The 15,000-nt window shown below is 35.3% G+C and overlaps 1 protein-coding gene across 1 annotated transcript in view; it reads right to left on the bottom strand.

Annotated features, from left to right (window-relative positions):
* LOC124948344 overlaps positions 1–15,000 on the bottom strand; it is a 39,226-nt gene that overhangs the window by 965 nt on the left and 23,261 nt on the right. Inside the window, exons 2-4 of the mRNA XM_047491820.1 lie at positions 1,905–2,121; positions 1,037–1,249; positions 1–513 (exon numbers count right to left, since the gene is read on the bottom strand). The exon at positions 1–513 is cut by the window's left edge and continues 965 nt beyond it. Of these exons, the coding sequence (XP_047347776.1) occupies positions 1–513; positions 1,037–1,249; positions 1,905–2,121 (943 nt within the window). The remainder of the gene's footprint in view (positions 514–1,036; positions 1,250–1,904; positions 2,122–15,000) is intronic.

Here is a 15,000-nt window from a genome sequence, read left to right as displayed (position 1 = left end):
TATTCTTCGATGACAACGATGGACACCACCATCGAAAACAAAACCAGCCTGAACGAGAACGAGGCCGAATTTTCTCGATCGATCGCCTTTCTTCTCCTTCTTCTTTTTCTTCTTGTTCAATTCTATCACTTCCAACGACGACGACGACGACAACGACGAAGGACGCAAAATTACGTCCTGAATACAGGACGTTTCGCACGAGCACGACGATCGTCCTCGAGAAATTCCCCAATAACAGGCACGACCACCGGAAGAATTGGATCATGATCGATAAAAGACAAAGAAAACGCACTACGTAAGAAGCTGTTGCACGATTCGACGAACTCGATGTCATTGAGCCGACTCCACCACTCCCGCATAACGATGTACCCTGATATTGTTGTTGTTGTTGTTGCTGATGTTGTTGTTGTTGTTGTTGATCGTGCATAATCATTGGGGAGAACGTCGACGTTGAACCGGACTCGATGTCCTTGCCATCCGTGGACACTAGCCATCCTGCTACTTCCTCCTCACCTATGAATCATAAATGTTTCTTCGTCCAATAATACATCGTTCCTACTTTATTAGGTCGATTTAAAATTCTCTATAGTCACATTACGAGATTATTTATCAATAATGTTAGATATATTTCACTTACAAAAAATCGGTTAGGATTGTAGTCTAAATTATAGTAAGAATCAATCTTAGGGGTCCAAACAATCGTCCTTTTATCTTATATCGATCCAATTCTGTTTATCTGGAGTTAACTAATTGGGAGTCATTTTTTACGAGTTAATGTGTTATAATTATTTCGACGGAGACGAAGAACAAACAATTCTTTCATCTTTTCATTTTTCATTATGTCAGATTTTGCAAGTTTCTCTATTGTCTATTGATATAATAATATTATATCGAATGGAATTCTGTGTGTTTGTTCAAGATTCGATGTGAAAATACGAGAAGAGAATTATGTGACAGATCAGAGGAGAAAGATTCGGACGATTGGTTGTTGAATTAATGGCATCCACGTGGGAATATATAGACGACATTGACATACCTGCAGAGCCCGATTGAATAGGTGTAATCTCGCAATGGGGTGCCGTCGGAGGATCGCGTTCTCTACCTCGTTTACGTGACTCGCGATCGGTACAATTCGCACAGATCCCCGAGTCTAGCTCCTGTTCCGAGCACACGTGGAAACAGCATTCTCGTTCGTCGCTACTGTGCAACGCCCTTGTAGCTTGTTCCCCCGTCTCAAGTATGTTCGGGTCTGAAAAGAGTTTTTTTCATCCAACCATATCTTATATCAACTTGCTATCACATTCTCATTAGCTTCATTAAAAACAACATGTCCTGTTTTTTTTCTTTTTTCTCCTTATGTATATATATATATATATATATATATATATATATATATATATATGAATCGAAGATGAAGATATTTTTCTTTGATTACGTCCAATTTATTTATTTATTTATTTATTTATTTATTTATTTATTTATTTACCCATGAAAATTTAATAATTATTCGAAAGAATTCAGTGATCATACTCAACGATATCTTCCATTGGACGCACTCAAATCGATTTGACGTATTTAAATGATTTTAAGTGCTCGAATGATTCGATTTTATATCAGGAGGGTGCCAAAAATGCTTTTACCCTTTCCCAGTATTTGAATGAAAATAAATTTAAGGGTCTGAAAAAGGGGAGAAACGACACGAAATGAAGATACACGGTGTCAAATGGGAAGTAATAAATAACATTTTCTCTTCTTTCTTTTTTTTTCTTTTTTTTTTTTTCGAAGAGATTTCCTAAGAGGAAAGCATCTTTTCAAGTAAATCAACGAGATCGATCAAATAATATTGTTAAAATCGATTTTAGATCTAGAAGTGACAGTAGGAAGAATAAGAAATGGCGAAGTACCTCTGCAAAGAAAGGTAGGTTCGCCAGCATATTGCGTAGGGTACGCGGGGGCACGGTCACCCGGAAGCAAATAAGGACAACGTTGTTCCACGGACTGGCAGAGGGATAGACACGGTCTTATCCTAGTCCAAGTTCCCTCTGAGGACTCCAAGTCCTGCGGTTCCCCGTGAGCAAAGTAAGGCACCAGGGAGCTGCACACCCATTTTCTATACGCTTCCTGAAAGCAGAAAAAAAATCACCCTGAATGTTACCTTTATACATTTTTTTTTTTTTTTTTTTTTATGGGAAAGTAATGGTATATAAATTGTACATTCAAGACAAGCATGTATAAGTATAGTAACATTTCATGGCATATCTATTTTTCTTTTAAGTTGAACTATGTCATTACGCTTGATTTATATCAATAGAAGAATCATTGAAAAGAAAATCGTAATTAAGGGTCGACGAGACAATGATGACGACATTAGCAGCTCTTTCCATGGAAGGAAAAAAGTGTCACGATTTTCTTATCATTTGTCTTTTTTCAAAGTAGCCCCTGACAAATCGGTCAATTCCTTGGTAAGATGGGTCAGTGTGCCTGACCTACATACTCATTAAACGTGGGCTACTTTTGTACATTCTCCAAGAGTATTCTATAATTACACATCGACTGCAAGAGAGAGGACCTTCCATCGATACGACTTGAGTTTCCCTCGATGAAATTTCCTTCCCTCCTTCGTCCTAACCCATCGAGATACTACTACTACTTTCGTCTTTTTTATTTCCCCTCGAAGAAGAACGGTTTATTAAATTTGACCTGTACCATCCTCGTGTATGCTCAAACGATATAAAAGCCGAAGGATAAAGCCGGACAACTGAATGCGGATGAAAAAAGTTTCTTTCCTATCGCGATATTCTCAAAAGATATTCTCAATTATGATTATACCTATATATATCGCTAACAATTCAATGTTTGAACAATAATATACTAGGACTACTTGTAATATATTCGCCTTGATACTTGCTAATACATATGAACAAACTTCATTAATTTGCTAGATACGTTTCAACAAAGATTGACTTCGCTACTTGAAACTACATCTAACCAACGATTGACTTTGCTACTTGCACGTACGATACTTGTACGTTTAACCAACGATAGACTTTACTACTAGACGATATATCTTACCAAATTATTGACTTCATTATACTTTATTACAGGCAGGAACTCATCAACAGTCGACTTCGCTATTTGTAGATATGTATACTAATCAACGATTGGTTTTACTACTTGCCGTTACGTTTGACCAAACTATTGATATATATATTCATTACTTCCAGGTATGACTGAGTAACGATTGACTTGGCTACTTCGCAGATACTAGTACAACCAATAATTGGCTTCACTACTTATTACTCGACGTGTCCGACTTATAGGAATTTCTATTACTAAATAGAATTAGCTAACTTAAACGTCGACGCAGATCGTATTTCTCATGAATTCTATCGCTTAATTGACATGTATCCCATTCATCCATTTATTTCTCGTAAATAAGGCACGTTCTCGATAAACGTGCTATTTATTTCATTCTCTATTTTATTTATTTATTTAGTTTTATTTATTTATTTTTTTTTATACATCATTTTTCGATGCATTCGTAATGCCGGTAATCGCTCGATTTTTATCGAGATATCAGCCCAATAACTCTACTCGTTCTTGTACTATTACTATCAAACACAGGCATATTCACGTAACGTTATATTTGTGCTCTACTTGTTTCTTTTTGTAAATTTTTTGTTTGTTTGTTCTACTCCTCGGATCACGGTTTACGTTTAATTACTGATCTCGTTCGACGTACTCGGTTGGACAGTATCGTTTGACTCGCGCAAATCACGAATGAGCTATAAGTTTTGTTTGTACGTTATTTTTCTTTTTCTTTTTTCCTACTTCTTTCGGTTATTTCGTGAAATGAACACAAAAGCGAAAGAGGAGGAAGAGGAGACGAAAATCTTTTTTTTAAAAAAGAAGAAAATATAATAAAAAAAAAGAAAAAAAGAAAAAAGAAAAACAAAGAAAGGAAAAAAAAAAGAAGCGAAAAGCGAAAAACCAAAAAACAAAAATCTCCTTGAAAAAAAATACGAACGTTTTACACTGATTTCTTTTCTTTCGTTTTGTGCCACTTAAAACGAAACGCAACGAAACGAAACGAAACGAAACGGAACGAACGAACGAACGAACGAACGGACGAACAGAGTGAAACGATAACGAGAAGAGGCAAGCGAGGTTCGCGAAAACATGAACATTTTTTTTTTCTCTCTCTCTCTCTATTTCTCTCTAACTGCTATACGCATTGTGCGCGCGTGCGCACAAGGCCTACCGCGATATCCTTATAGTATACACGAGGCGTGTACCTGCGATCTGGTGGGCGTGGGTTATGGATCGTAGGACTTACTAGTACGTATTTTATACAGGCGAAACGAGAAACGCTAGAAATATTGCACTTCACACGGTCTAGTTCTTGTATCGCATTGTTCCGAACATCGTTTCTTTCCCTCTACTTTCCCTACGGATTCATCCCCCCACTTCTTTGATTCCATCCTTCAGTTTTCGGATTCCCACAGGTTTTTCTTCTTCTCTTTATCCTTTCTCTCTCTCTCTCTCTCTCTCTCTCTCTCTCTTATTTATCTTTCGTTTCTTTTCCTTTTTTTTTTTCATCCCATTACCGTACCTTCGTCTCTTTGCAAGCTTGCTTTTATTTTATTTTCCTTTCAATTCTCTATCTCGCCTGAGTAAATTCCTTTTTTTCGATTTTATTTATCGAACGATCGCAGACATATTGAAAATTTTTATATATATGTATATGTATGTATGTATATATATAAAAAGAAAAGGAAAAAGAAAAAGAAAAATGAAAAGAAAAGAAGAAAATAGAAGTGATGAGAAATTCCTTTGATATCCAAAGAGTTTGATAAATTGTTGCTCGAAGAAAGCAGCTTTTCTTTAAAACCCCCATCCTTTCGTTTTCTTATTCTTAGCAGACATTCTCTTGGCCGTTACCAACCGATACTTGTGCACAAGTAACAGTGATGAGAGCGGAGAGGCACGAAATGAATTCCTACGGCGGACCGTGAAAAAGAGAAGCAGTCTGTAGCCCCGTTACTGTGCACCAATACTCTCTCTGTCTCTCTCTCTCTCTCTCTCCCTCTCTCTCTTTCTCTCTCTCTCTCTCTCACTATCTATCTATCTCAAACTCGACGAGGATATATCGACGTGATATTATACTCGAACGTCCAATTCGAAAGGTTCCACGAATGACGAGGATGAGCTGGGGCCATGTCTATCGAGACCTTTCTCTTTTTCTTCTTCAAAACTCCTTCGGTTTTTCCCTGCTCATCGATGTCATTCAGAATATCGCCTTCGTTTCCTTTTGCCTTTTTGCTGAAATACTTTCTCCTTAGAAAATCACGATATCCCATTTCCTTTACTGTATCACTCCCATATCTAACGACGATTATTATTATTATTATGATTATGATTATTATTACTATTATTGTTGTTATCATTATTATTATTATTATTATTATTATTATTATTATTATTATTATTATTATTACTATTATTGTATCTTGCATGTGCCAGATCTCGTATTTCTCAAAGAATTCGATGCAACGAAAACGACAGAAACAGCTTTTTTTTTTTTTTTTTGGAATTTTCGAACAAGTATCCTGTATCTTACTTGAAAAATTAAATGGACCAGGCAATAAATTCGACGTCCAATGTCGTTTCAGCTCGTTTTTAAAGGAGCCACGTCGTTCTGTCTCTCCGAGGAACGATGCGGCAAACGTCGAAGGTTTTGCGAGAAACGTCTCGTTGAAGTGAGAAAGTGGATGTATTGGCAAGAGAAATAGGAGGGGTGGGTTACGTGTAGATGCTTTCGAAGCTCAGGGGAGGATGGGTGGTTAGGTAGGTAGGTCGGTGGTAGATAGATAGATAGGTAACAACACCTGAAGTACTCTTCACAAGCTGGCTGACCCAATTCTCTTCCTACTGACTATCTCCCTCTCTCTCTCTTTCTCTCTTAGCGATCTACGTTAGAACTAGGTAGATCCGGCATACACATACTGTTAGCTACCCACCACTCACTCTAAAACCCTCGACTCCTTCGTTCTTCCTTCAGCCAGTCCTCTTTCATCCACCTCTTCCTACATCTCTTTTCATCCATTTCTTCGTTCATCTCCGGTCCAAATTCCTCTATTTCTTATTTTCTTTTTTCTGTTTTTTCTTTTTCTTTTTTTTTCAGGCGATTCTTTCACTCGTGCTCTTCAACTAGAATCGATCGGAGTTTTCAGATAATACGTCATTTTCTGATTTTATCGAATAATTCTCGGTACAGTTATCCTTTTGATACCTTATACGAGTTATTAAATATATTCCTGTAATTTTATATTTCTCACAAATCCTTACGTTTTATTCTTTGGAAAGTGACAAGAAGGTAACTTATCATAAATGTCGTTCCTTCTAAAAGAAATTTAAGCAACACGAAAGATTATAATCCCGTGATAAAACTACTTATGTATTACATATATATATATATACATATATATGCAAGCTATCCTCCGAAATAACTATCGATCCGTCATTATCATAAGATTTCATTGAATCGATAATTCTGAATCGCATTACATTATTCATAAGTATTATGCAGGAAAAACGGAAAGAAAAAACCCTTTTTTCTCTTCTCCTTGCATTACATCCCCCCACCCCCACTCTTTTCCGCCCATCCACTCGATCGTCGTGTCTTCATTACTGGTTGGAATGCATGTCAAGAAAAGAAAAGAAGCTAGTAAGCCAGCCAAAAGAAAAAAAAGAAGAAAAAAGGGAAAACGACACGTGAAATGTGATTGTCATCCTCGAAGATCTGTAACAAACGCACAGGCATAATATCTGAAGAGTTTAAAATTAAAATTTCGAGCTATGGAATAGGAGTGAGCGATAACAAAAAGAACAAAAAAATTAGTCCTTTTTTCTTTTTCATCGTTGAGAAGGAGGGTAACAATGGTTGACGAAATAATGACGAATCCATCGTGGAAGTCCTAATTTTCTATAAAGGAAGATGGAACGGAGCAAGTAAAGGGAGAGATAACAGCATGCAGGAGAGCGGCGAAGGTCGGAGGGAAGAGAAGGGGAAGGAGATGCGGATGGTAGGCGAGTGGTACCAAGAGAAAACCCTCACGACACAAAACTCGATGGTATGCACCAATCGTTATCATGTAATCAGCCAGCAAACTAGATAGTCCGCGAAAATCGATAGTAGCCTGGTGCCCTAAAATCGCGCTTTGAAAGCTTCTCGTTTCTATTCAATGTACGTATATACGTGTGCGAATTTGTGTGTATAGTACGTGTATATTATATATATTATATATATATATATATATATATGACCTAGAGTTGATTATAGTAAAAAGAGGATCTTTCGAAAGAAATGAAATGTATGGAATAATGAAGCCATTGTAAAGGATTCAATGAACACACACACACACACACACACACACACACACACGCGCGCGCGTATATTTTAATTCACATCTCTAGATCTTTTTAACACATGTTTCTTTCGAAGAAAATATTATATTTCAATATGCCAATATTGATTTGTTCAATTACAACAAGTAGTAAAGATGATCATTGGTTAGACGGAAAATTTAAGTAGTCATGACTCGGTCGATTAGTCCGATTAGAGTTGTAGACGTGAAAGGCAAGTAATATAAACGGTCATTGGTCGAACGTGAATCCAAGTGGTCAAAGCCGATAATTGGTCAAGCGCAAAATCTAAGTAGTCTAATCGATCATTTGCCAGACGTAAAAAAAAAGAAATATACATATATAATCGATATTATTGGTTAGACCTTATCAATAAATGATTTTTATCTAAGAAAACGAATAAAAATGATAACTAATTAAATATAAAATTATATCCAATAATTGTCATTTACATATATTCCATTTAATTATTTTATGATGTTAATAAAACTCAACGAATTAAAAGTTATAAAATGTTTCCTTAATATAACGATACTCAAAATGTTTAATGCATCATTCTCTTAACTGGACAAGACTAGTTGTTTTCTCATGAAAGTTTAATTATACTGACAGATAGAATAGGTACAACATATACACACATACATACATATATACATACATAGGTGAAAGAGATCGTTTCTGGTCCAGTTAACAGTAAAGCTAAAATCAGTAGGACGAAAAAACGATTAAGAGTTCTAATTGTACAAGGGATAATGAAGGATACGTGATCATTAGCGAAACGTAATTAGGATCGATTTATACTCTGAATAGTAATTTTTTTTTCAAGACACGAGACAAGGGACACGATATACGAATGAGAAAAAGATAGACATTTAAACAGACAGTGAAAGAACAAAAGAGAGAAAGAGAAAGATAGATAGATAGATAGATAGATAGATAGATAGATAGATAGAGAGAGAGAGAGAGAGAGAGAGAGAGAGAGAGAGAAAACGATTCGGCCATGTGCCAAATTTTCATACGGCACTTTGAAATCGTGCTTACGGAGTTGGAAACAGTTTGGGCTTTGTAAATGTGTATATGTGTGCGAGCGTGCGCATGTACTCTTCTCTGTCTCGCCGTTTACATCGTGGCTGGGCCATAAACGTGCTTTTCAGGCCAGGAGTGCCATACTTGGCGCGCGCGTGCCGGATTAATTACCAACCAAGGGGGATGAGCCGAGACGAAGAGAAGAGGCCGACATATTAGGAAGATGTGCCGCAAGGCTCCGAGGCCACTTTTCGCAAATGCATCGACCACTGTTCTTGCTGGCATCTAATAGTAGCATTTTTACGACGAACAATCTTGAAAAAGACGATGAATCTTCTTAATTATTTATTTATTTATTTATTATTTAATTATTTATTTTCTTTCGCGTGTTTTTTTTTTTTTTTTTATCATTATCGCGTTTCGAATTATTTCTCTATCGAACCAATGAAATTATTTCATTGTTTCATTATCAGTAATAAAGATTTGATCATGTGTTATTTATTGAAATGATTGTCTTCTCGAAAATTTGAAATTAATTTGTTATATATTTTATTTTTTAAGGGGAGAAAAAAAAGAAACAGAAAAAAAGAATAAAGTTTAATGGCATTTAATATTGTACTTGTGATTACTTCTGCAGCTTTCTTTCGTTATTTATCGTTGAAATTTAACCGCAGATCAATCGTCTCGTCTTATTACGATCGATCGGTATCAACTCGGTATCATCGTTCATCCGTTTTAATCCCATTTAATCTTTTATTTCGCGATACTTAGTTAATCCAGCTTGAGCCAGTCGAATGTGGGATTTTGCAGAAGATGGAACGATCAGGCTACGATTATTTATCGATATTGGTAACGGCCAGATAAATAGATATATCTAATTAAGAAAATTAAAAAAGCTAGACGAATAAGATCGATCAATCACCTTAAATACCGTCATTTTTTTTTCTTTTTTTTTTTTTTTTTTTTTTTTTTTTTAACGGAACGTTTGCACGTGAAACGAACTGCATCGGAAGTTTTCATCGAGCCAACCAAATGACTGCTTCTTCAAGAGATCCGAGAAAAACGTCGTTCAGACGAGCGATATATCCCCTTGTAGAAAATTGCAAGATGATGAGAAGAGGGAAAGAAAGAGAGCGAGAGATAGAGAGATAGATAGAGAGAGAAAGAGGGAGAGAGAGAGGAAGAGAGAGAGAGAGAGAGAGAGAGAGAGGAAGAGATTGCCGGAAAAACGACGAGCTAGCTCTTATTAGCAAAGCCAACTCCTCTTGAACCTTCCCTTCGTTCGAAAGATCGCGAGTGAGCACGTTCACACTCTTTTGCTTCTCTCATTCCTTTCTCTCTCCTGCGCTCTCTCTCTCTCTCTCTCTCTCTCTCTATCTCTCTGGTCTTCTTCTTCTCGTTCTTTCTCTTTCTCTCTCGCTCTCTCTTTTTTTTTTCTTTAGGTCCTTTTTCGCTCGAAAATCGGACGTGCTCGATCGCTCGTATAGAATTAAAAAAGAAGTACGAGAAGAGAAAGGGAGAAGCGTGAAGAGTGGATGGAAGAAAAAGAAAGAAAAAGAACCAAAAAAAAAAAAAAAAAGAAAAGAAAATGAGAGGAAAAAAAAAAGAAGAAAAAAGACCGAGAAAGAGATACGATGACGTAATGTCAAAGGAGAACAAAGTGATAGCTAGAGCTATTCGATCGGTACGAGATGAGGGTCGAATTGTTGTTCACGTGTCGTATAAAGAGACACACTGTAGGGATTGGAGTAGGGGGATGTAAAGAGAGGGTGGCTGACACTAGTCACCACTAGATGGCTTCTGCTAGTTGCAGCTTGCAAAAGCATTGCCCTCGTGGTCACAGTGACCTAGTTACCTGGACCATATCCATATCCCTCATCCTCTTCAACATTTTAACCCTTTTTTCCCCTCTTCTTTCTCTCTCTTTCTCTCTTTCCTTTTTTTTCAACCTTTCACGAAGAGCATCGTGAAAGTCTTATGAAAAAAAAAAAAAAAGAAAAAAAGAAAATACTACTCTCGCTAAAAACATTCTTTCGTGCATCAAGATAGTTTGTTTTCTATTCATTCGTTCATAACATTACAGTACTATACGGCAGAAATGATTACCTATGTATGTTTTTTGTTATATTTTTCCTTTTTTACATACACTTCCTTTTCAGTCTTTATCCTTCCTTCTTACTTTCCTCTTTCTTTTTTATCGCTTGTTTCCTGTTTTTGGAGGGTGTGTGTGTGTGAAAGAGAGGGAGAGATTACAACCTTTTGTCGACGTTTCCTAATCGATCAATCATTGTTCACCTTTCGGCAAAATGACGATCGTTTGATCGTTGAATGTGGATCATTCAGCCGGGTTGCTTGTCCTCTTATCTATCCATACGTGTATACATATGTATGTAATATGCGCGTATGTATCTACATATCTACATACATATATACAGGTATACGTACATAGTTCCATATTTATCAACGATAAAAAATATTCTAATGAATGTTCAACAACTATAATTCCAATCAGTAATACACATATGTATCAACAATTGTCAATGAAGTTATAAGTTAAATACATTGTATGATAATAACACATTTGCTTAGATGTAGTGAGTTATAAACGAGTTTTATTGACTTCCGGATGCGTTCATAGGATCGGAACTTCAAGTTTCAATGTCGTTGCTTGTTCATTCGACGCATTTGCGAGTTCAATTAATTCCACTCGAAGAAACGAGAACACAACGGGCCAAGCTACAAGCATATTTTCTACATAGTCGTCATTCTTAATAGAATGAAATTCAAAGTATTTGTTCTTCGGTTTAAATAAAATAATAAAATATAAAATAACATAATTGATACGAGCTATTAAAATAATTGATAGATACTAATTAATTAGCTTCATTGGTTTTTCTTCTTCTCTTCTTTTTTTCCTTTTTCTCTCTTCTTCTTTTTTTTTTACACGAATTTTAAATACGCATAATTTTAAAGAATATTTATCAAGAATATGTCCTTTGAGTCGTAATCAATTACTAATTAATTCCTACGGAACGGCTTGGAAATACTTGGATGCTAATTGCTCCTTCAAGATTTTAATGGCAATCTCTTTCTCTCTCTCTCTCTCTCTCTCTCTCTCTTTTCTCTTTCTTTCTGCCTATTGTAGCTCACGATACATACTCGAGTCAAGTAGGATATTTCATTCGCAAAGGATCGTTCCTTTTCTCTTTAGACTACCCTCGGGCCAGAACGATTTTAGCGAACAGGTGTGACTTTACTGGCTGCCCTTTCAAAAATTTATTGCGATCATGCCGTCTCTCTCACTTACGTTCACTCGATCTTATTCCCTCTTGCTGGCAGACTCGACTGACTCGTGGTCGTTCTAAAGACAATTGCTTGGAAGACAGCCGTTGGCAAGTGTCACTTCTCTATGCACACAAAGCAAAGTGTACTCTAATTCTCTAAGAGAGAGAGAGAGAAAGAGAGAGAGAGAGAAAAAGAGAGAGAGAGAGAGAGAGAGAAAGAATGCTTGTAAAAGATAGCGGTTGGTGGCCTCAGGGCCTAACCATTTTCATCCTGCTTTACGGCACCTATTGTGCTGGAACGTTTCCTTCTTCTTCTTCATTTCGCAGATTACGGATAATCTCCACTTCCGAAAGGTCGTTTTCGTGAATACTCGGAAAATCTCCCAAAGTAGATTTATCGAAGATACTTTATTTCGTTTTAGGCCGATTAATGTCTCAAGAGAGAAAAAAAATGATATTATCGTTCTAAGATAATATAATTATTATTAACTTTGTATGTTTCTTCTCGATTATTCATAACATCTGATAGTCTAAAGCATTTTTCGGGACAAATACAATGCAAAGAGAAGCCTTTTCAGAGACATTATTACATATAGATAATAAAATAAACTGTGCAATGGGAAATAAATTATTGCAATTAAATTGAAAATTAATAAATAAATGATCAAGATATTATACTGTTTTTATATGGATTCGTATGATTTCAGACAACGGACATCTGCTATTTTCTGAGTATCAAAATCCGGAAGAATTAGGGAGATTATAAGGTCGTTGTATGATGACAAGTAGGAAACATTGGTGTGAGCACCTAAGAGCGTAGAGAATACGCGGCAGTTTCACTAAGCGCTATTTCCGGCTTTATGATTTTAATACTGCCATCCTTTGAATATATATTTAGCTCATGCGAATACACATTGGGTGACCGGCTAAAACAAGTCAGAGACAAGGGCCTTTATGGGTCCTCAGGAGCATTTGGGCCCGTAATTTCATTAATTATTAATAGCTCCCCACAAAATACTTCGCGGTATTATTATTATTATTATTATTATTATTATTATTATTATTATTATTATTATTATTATTATTATATAATGTTTAATATTTAATATTTATATATATGTAACTATTCATTTTTCTTTCTCTTTTTTTCGTTAGTTCTATTTGAGCTCTCACATCGTACTCTCAAAAGTTTTACCACATATTCAACATTGAGAAACTCTGGATTAATGTATAATGTATAATGTAAATATAATGTTTAATGTGTTATATATATATATATATATATATATATAATGTATGTGCATATGATTATTATTATTATTGTGAAGAGATGAGATATTAAAAATTTTTAAATTGTATCAATAAATATATCCGTGATACAATTTACTGAAAAAGTTTTTCAGATTTTTCGTTCAAAGAGAAAATTAAAGGAACTATATAATGCAGTTATTATCTCTGGGCGATATATATTTAAGCAGATGATAAAGAAGTTATGAAATAAGTAAAGCATGAAAGAGAGAGAGAGAGAGAGAGAGAGAGAGAGAGAGAGAGAAGATAGGAAGGCAAAAAGGTTGGTGGTGGTCGTATAAAATATGAAAGTCTGGGTAAGAACACTTATGTTTATGACAGAGAACGGGATTAAAGGATAATCGGTGAGAATGATGCTAGGCTTTATGAACACAGAGCTCCACATGAGTTTTCGACTGTGATTGAAGGAGTACAACCCTAAAAGAAGTACTTAGTCATGCTTTTTCTTTCTTTTCTATTACTACTTTCTTTCACTCTTTCTTTCTCTTTCTTTTTGCAACCCTTAAACGGTCTATTATCCTAATGCTCAAAGGCGGCCAACTCGACGCGATTTTAAACCATTGCACTGAGAATTGTTAGGTGAGGTAAAATCGATCGAGTGATTCGAAACACGAAGTGTTTGAGCGAGTGTAAATAATCAAGTAGTAATCGAGTTAAAGGTTCGATTCTAAACGTTTAAATAATAATACCAATAATAATAATAATAATAATAATAATAATAATAATAATGGATTTGGAGGTTCTGAAAATAGCAGATGACCAAAGTCTAAAATCAATAGGCCAGACCAATCCATAGTATCACAATGGCCTAGTCATTTATTTAATTTCCACTTTAATAACAATAATCTACTTTCCATTACACAGTTTATTTATGTCTTTTCACAAACGGGCTCTTTGTATTGGATTAATTCTTACAAATTTCTTAAAGGCTTAAAAGACAACACAAAATAATAATAATAATATTTATTTAGAAATAAAAATTTAGAAAAACGAATAAGACGTTTAGAACGTGCCTTTTTTTTTTAAGACAGATATTAAATCAATCTTGGCAGATATTAGTTTTTAATCAAAGAGAAAGCATTTTACATACCTAAGTAAATATGTAAATACTAGTATATATTAGTTATAACAATATTATTAGTTAATGTTATCAATTGACATTTCACGTGACTCGAGAAAAGCATAGGATATATTTTCCGTGGAATTCGAAATTTTTATCGGGTTCATTGAATCGTCGAGCATGGTGGATTCAGAAACATATAACGTTCGCTTTACGTTCTCCACAACGTTCGATGTAAAACGTTTTGCCATTATTCAGCCACGCTCCCTCTTTTATATTTTCCGCTTTGAATTTTTCGGTCCGTAAAATATTTCTTCTCTCCCTCTCTCTTTCTCCCTCTCTCTCTCTCTCTCTCTCTTTATCTCTCTCTTTCTTTCTTCATATTTTTCATCTTTTTTCGATTCTACAATTCAAAACTCATTCCACCCTTATTCCGTTCATATCACGACTATGTAATTTACGTATCTACGTATCTTATGATTTATTATACCTTTGATGTTATATATGTTAGTAGGATTATTTAAAGTAACGAATTTTACACAGACTTAGTCACGTTTTAACATATGATTGGTTATGGTTAACACGATGACGTTATCAAATCAATGTTATCAAATGATATTATCAAGTTGATGATAATGATAATGATGATGATGATGATAATGATGATAATGATGATAATGATGATGATAATAATGACGACGGCGACAAAGATAATGACGATAGCATGTATTTAAGGGAGAGTTGAATGAAACGTAAAGCTCGATAAAATTGTGCCCTTTGTTTATAACATCGTCATATTTCTCGCCAGTTTAGGAAGATTTATCATTTAAAGAAGAACGATATTTGCATTTGATTTAACGCTAGGCCACTCCCATGTAATTAGCTTATCGATTTGTC

The sequence above is a fragment of the Vespa velutina genome, chromosome 4 (assembly GCF_912470025.1).
Source record: "Vespa velutina chromosome 4, iVesVel2.1, whole genome shotgun sequence".
Classification (NCBI taxonomy): Eukaryota; Metazoa; Arthropoda; class Insecta; order Hymenoptera; family Vespidae; genus Vespa; species Vespa velutina.
This window is presented reverse-complemented; position numbering and strand designations above follow the sequence as displayed.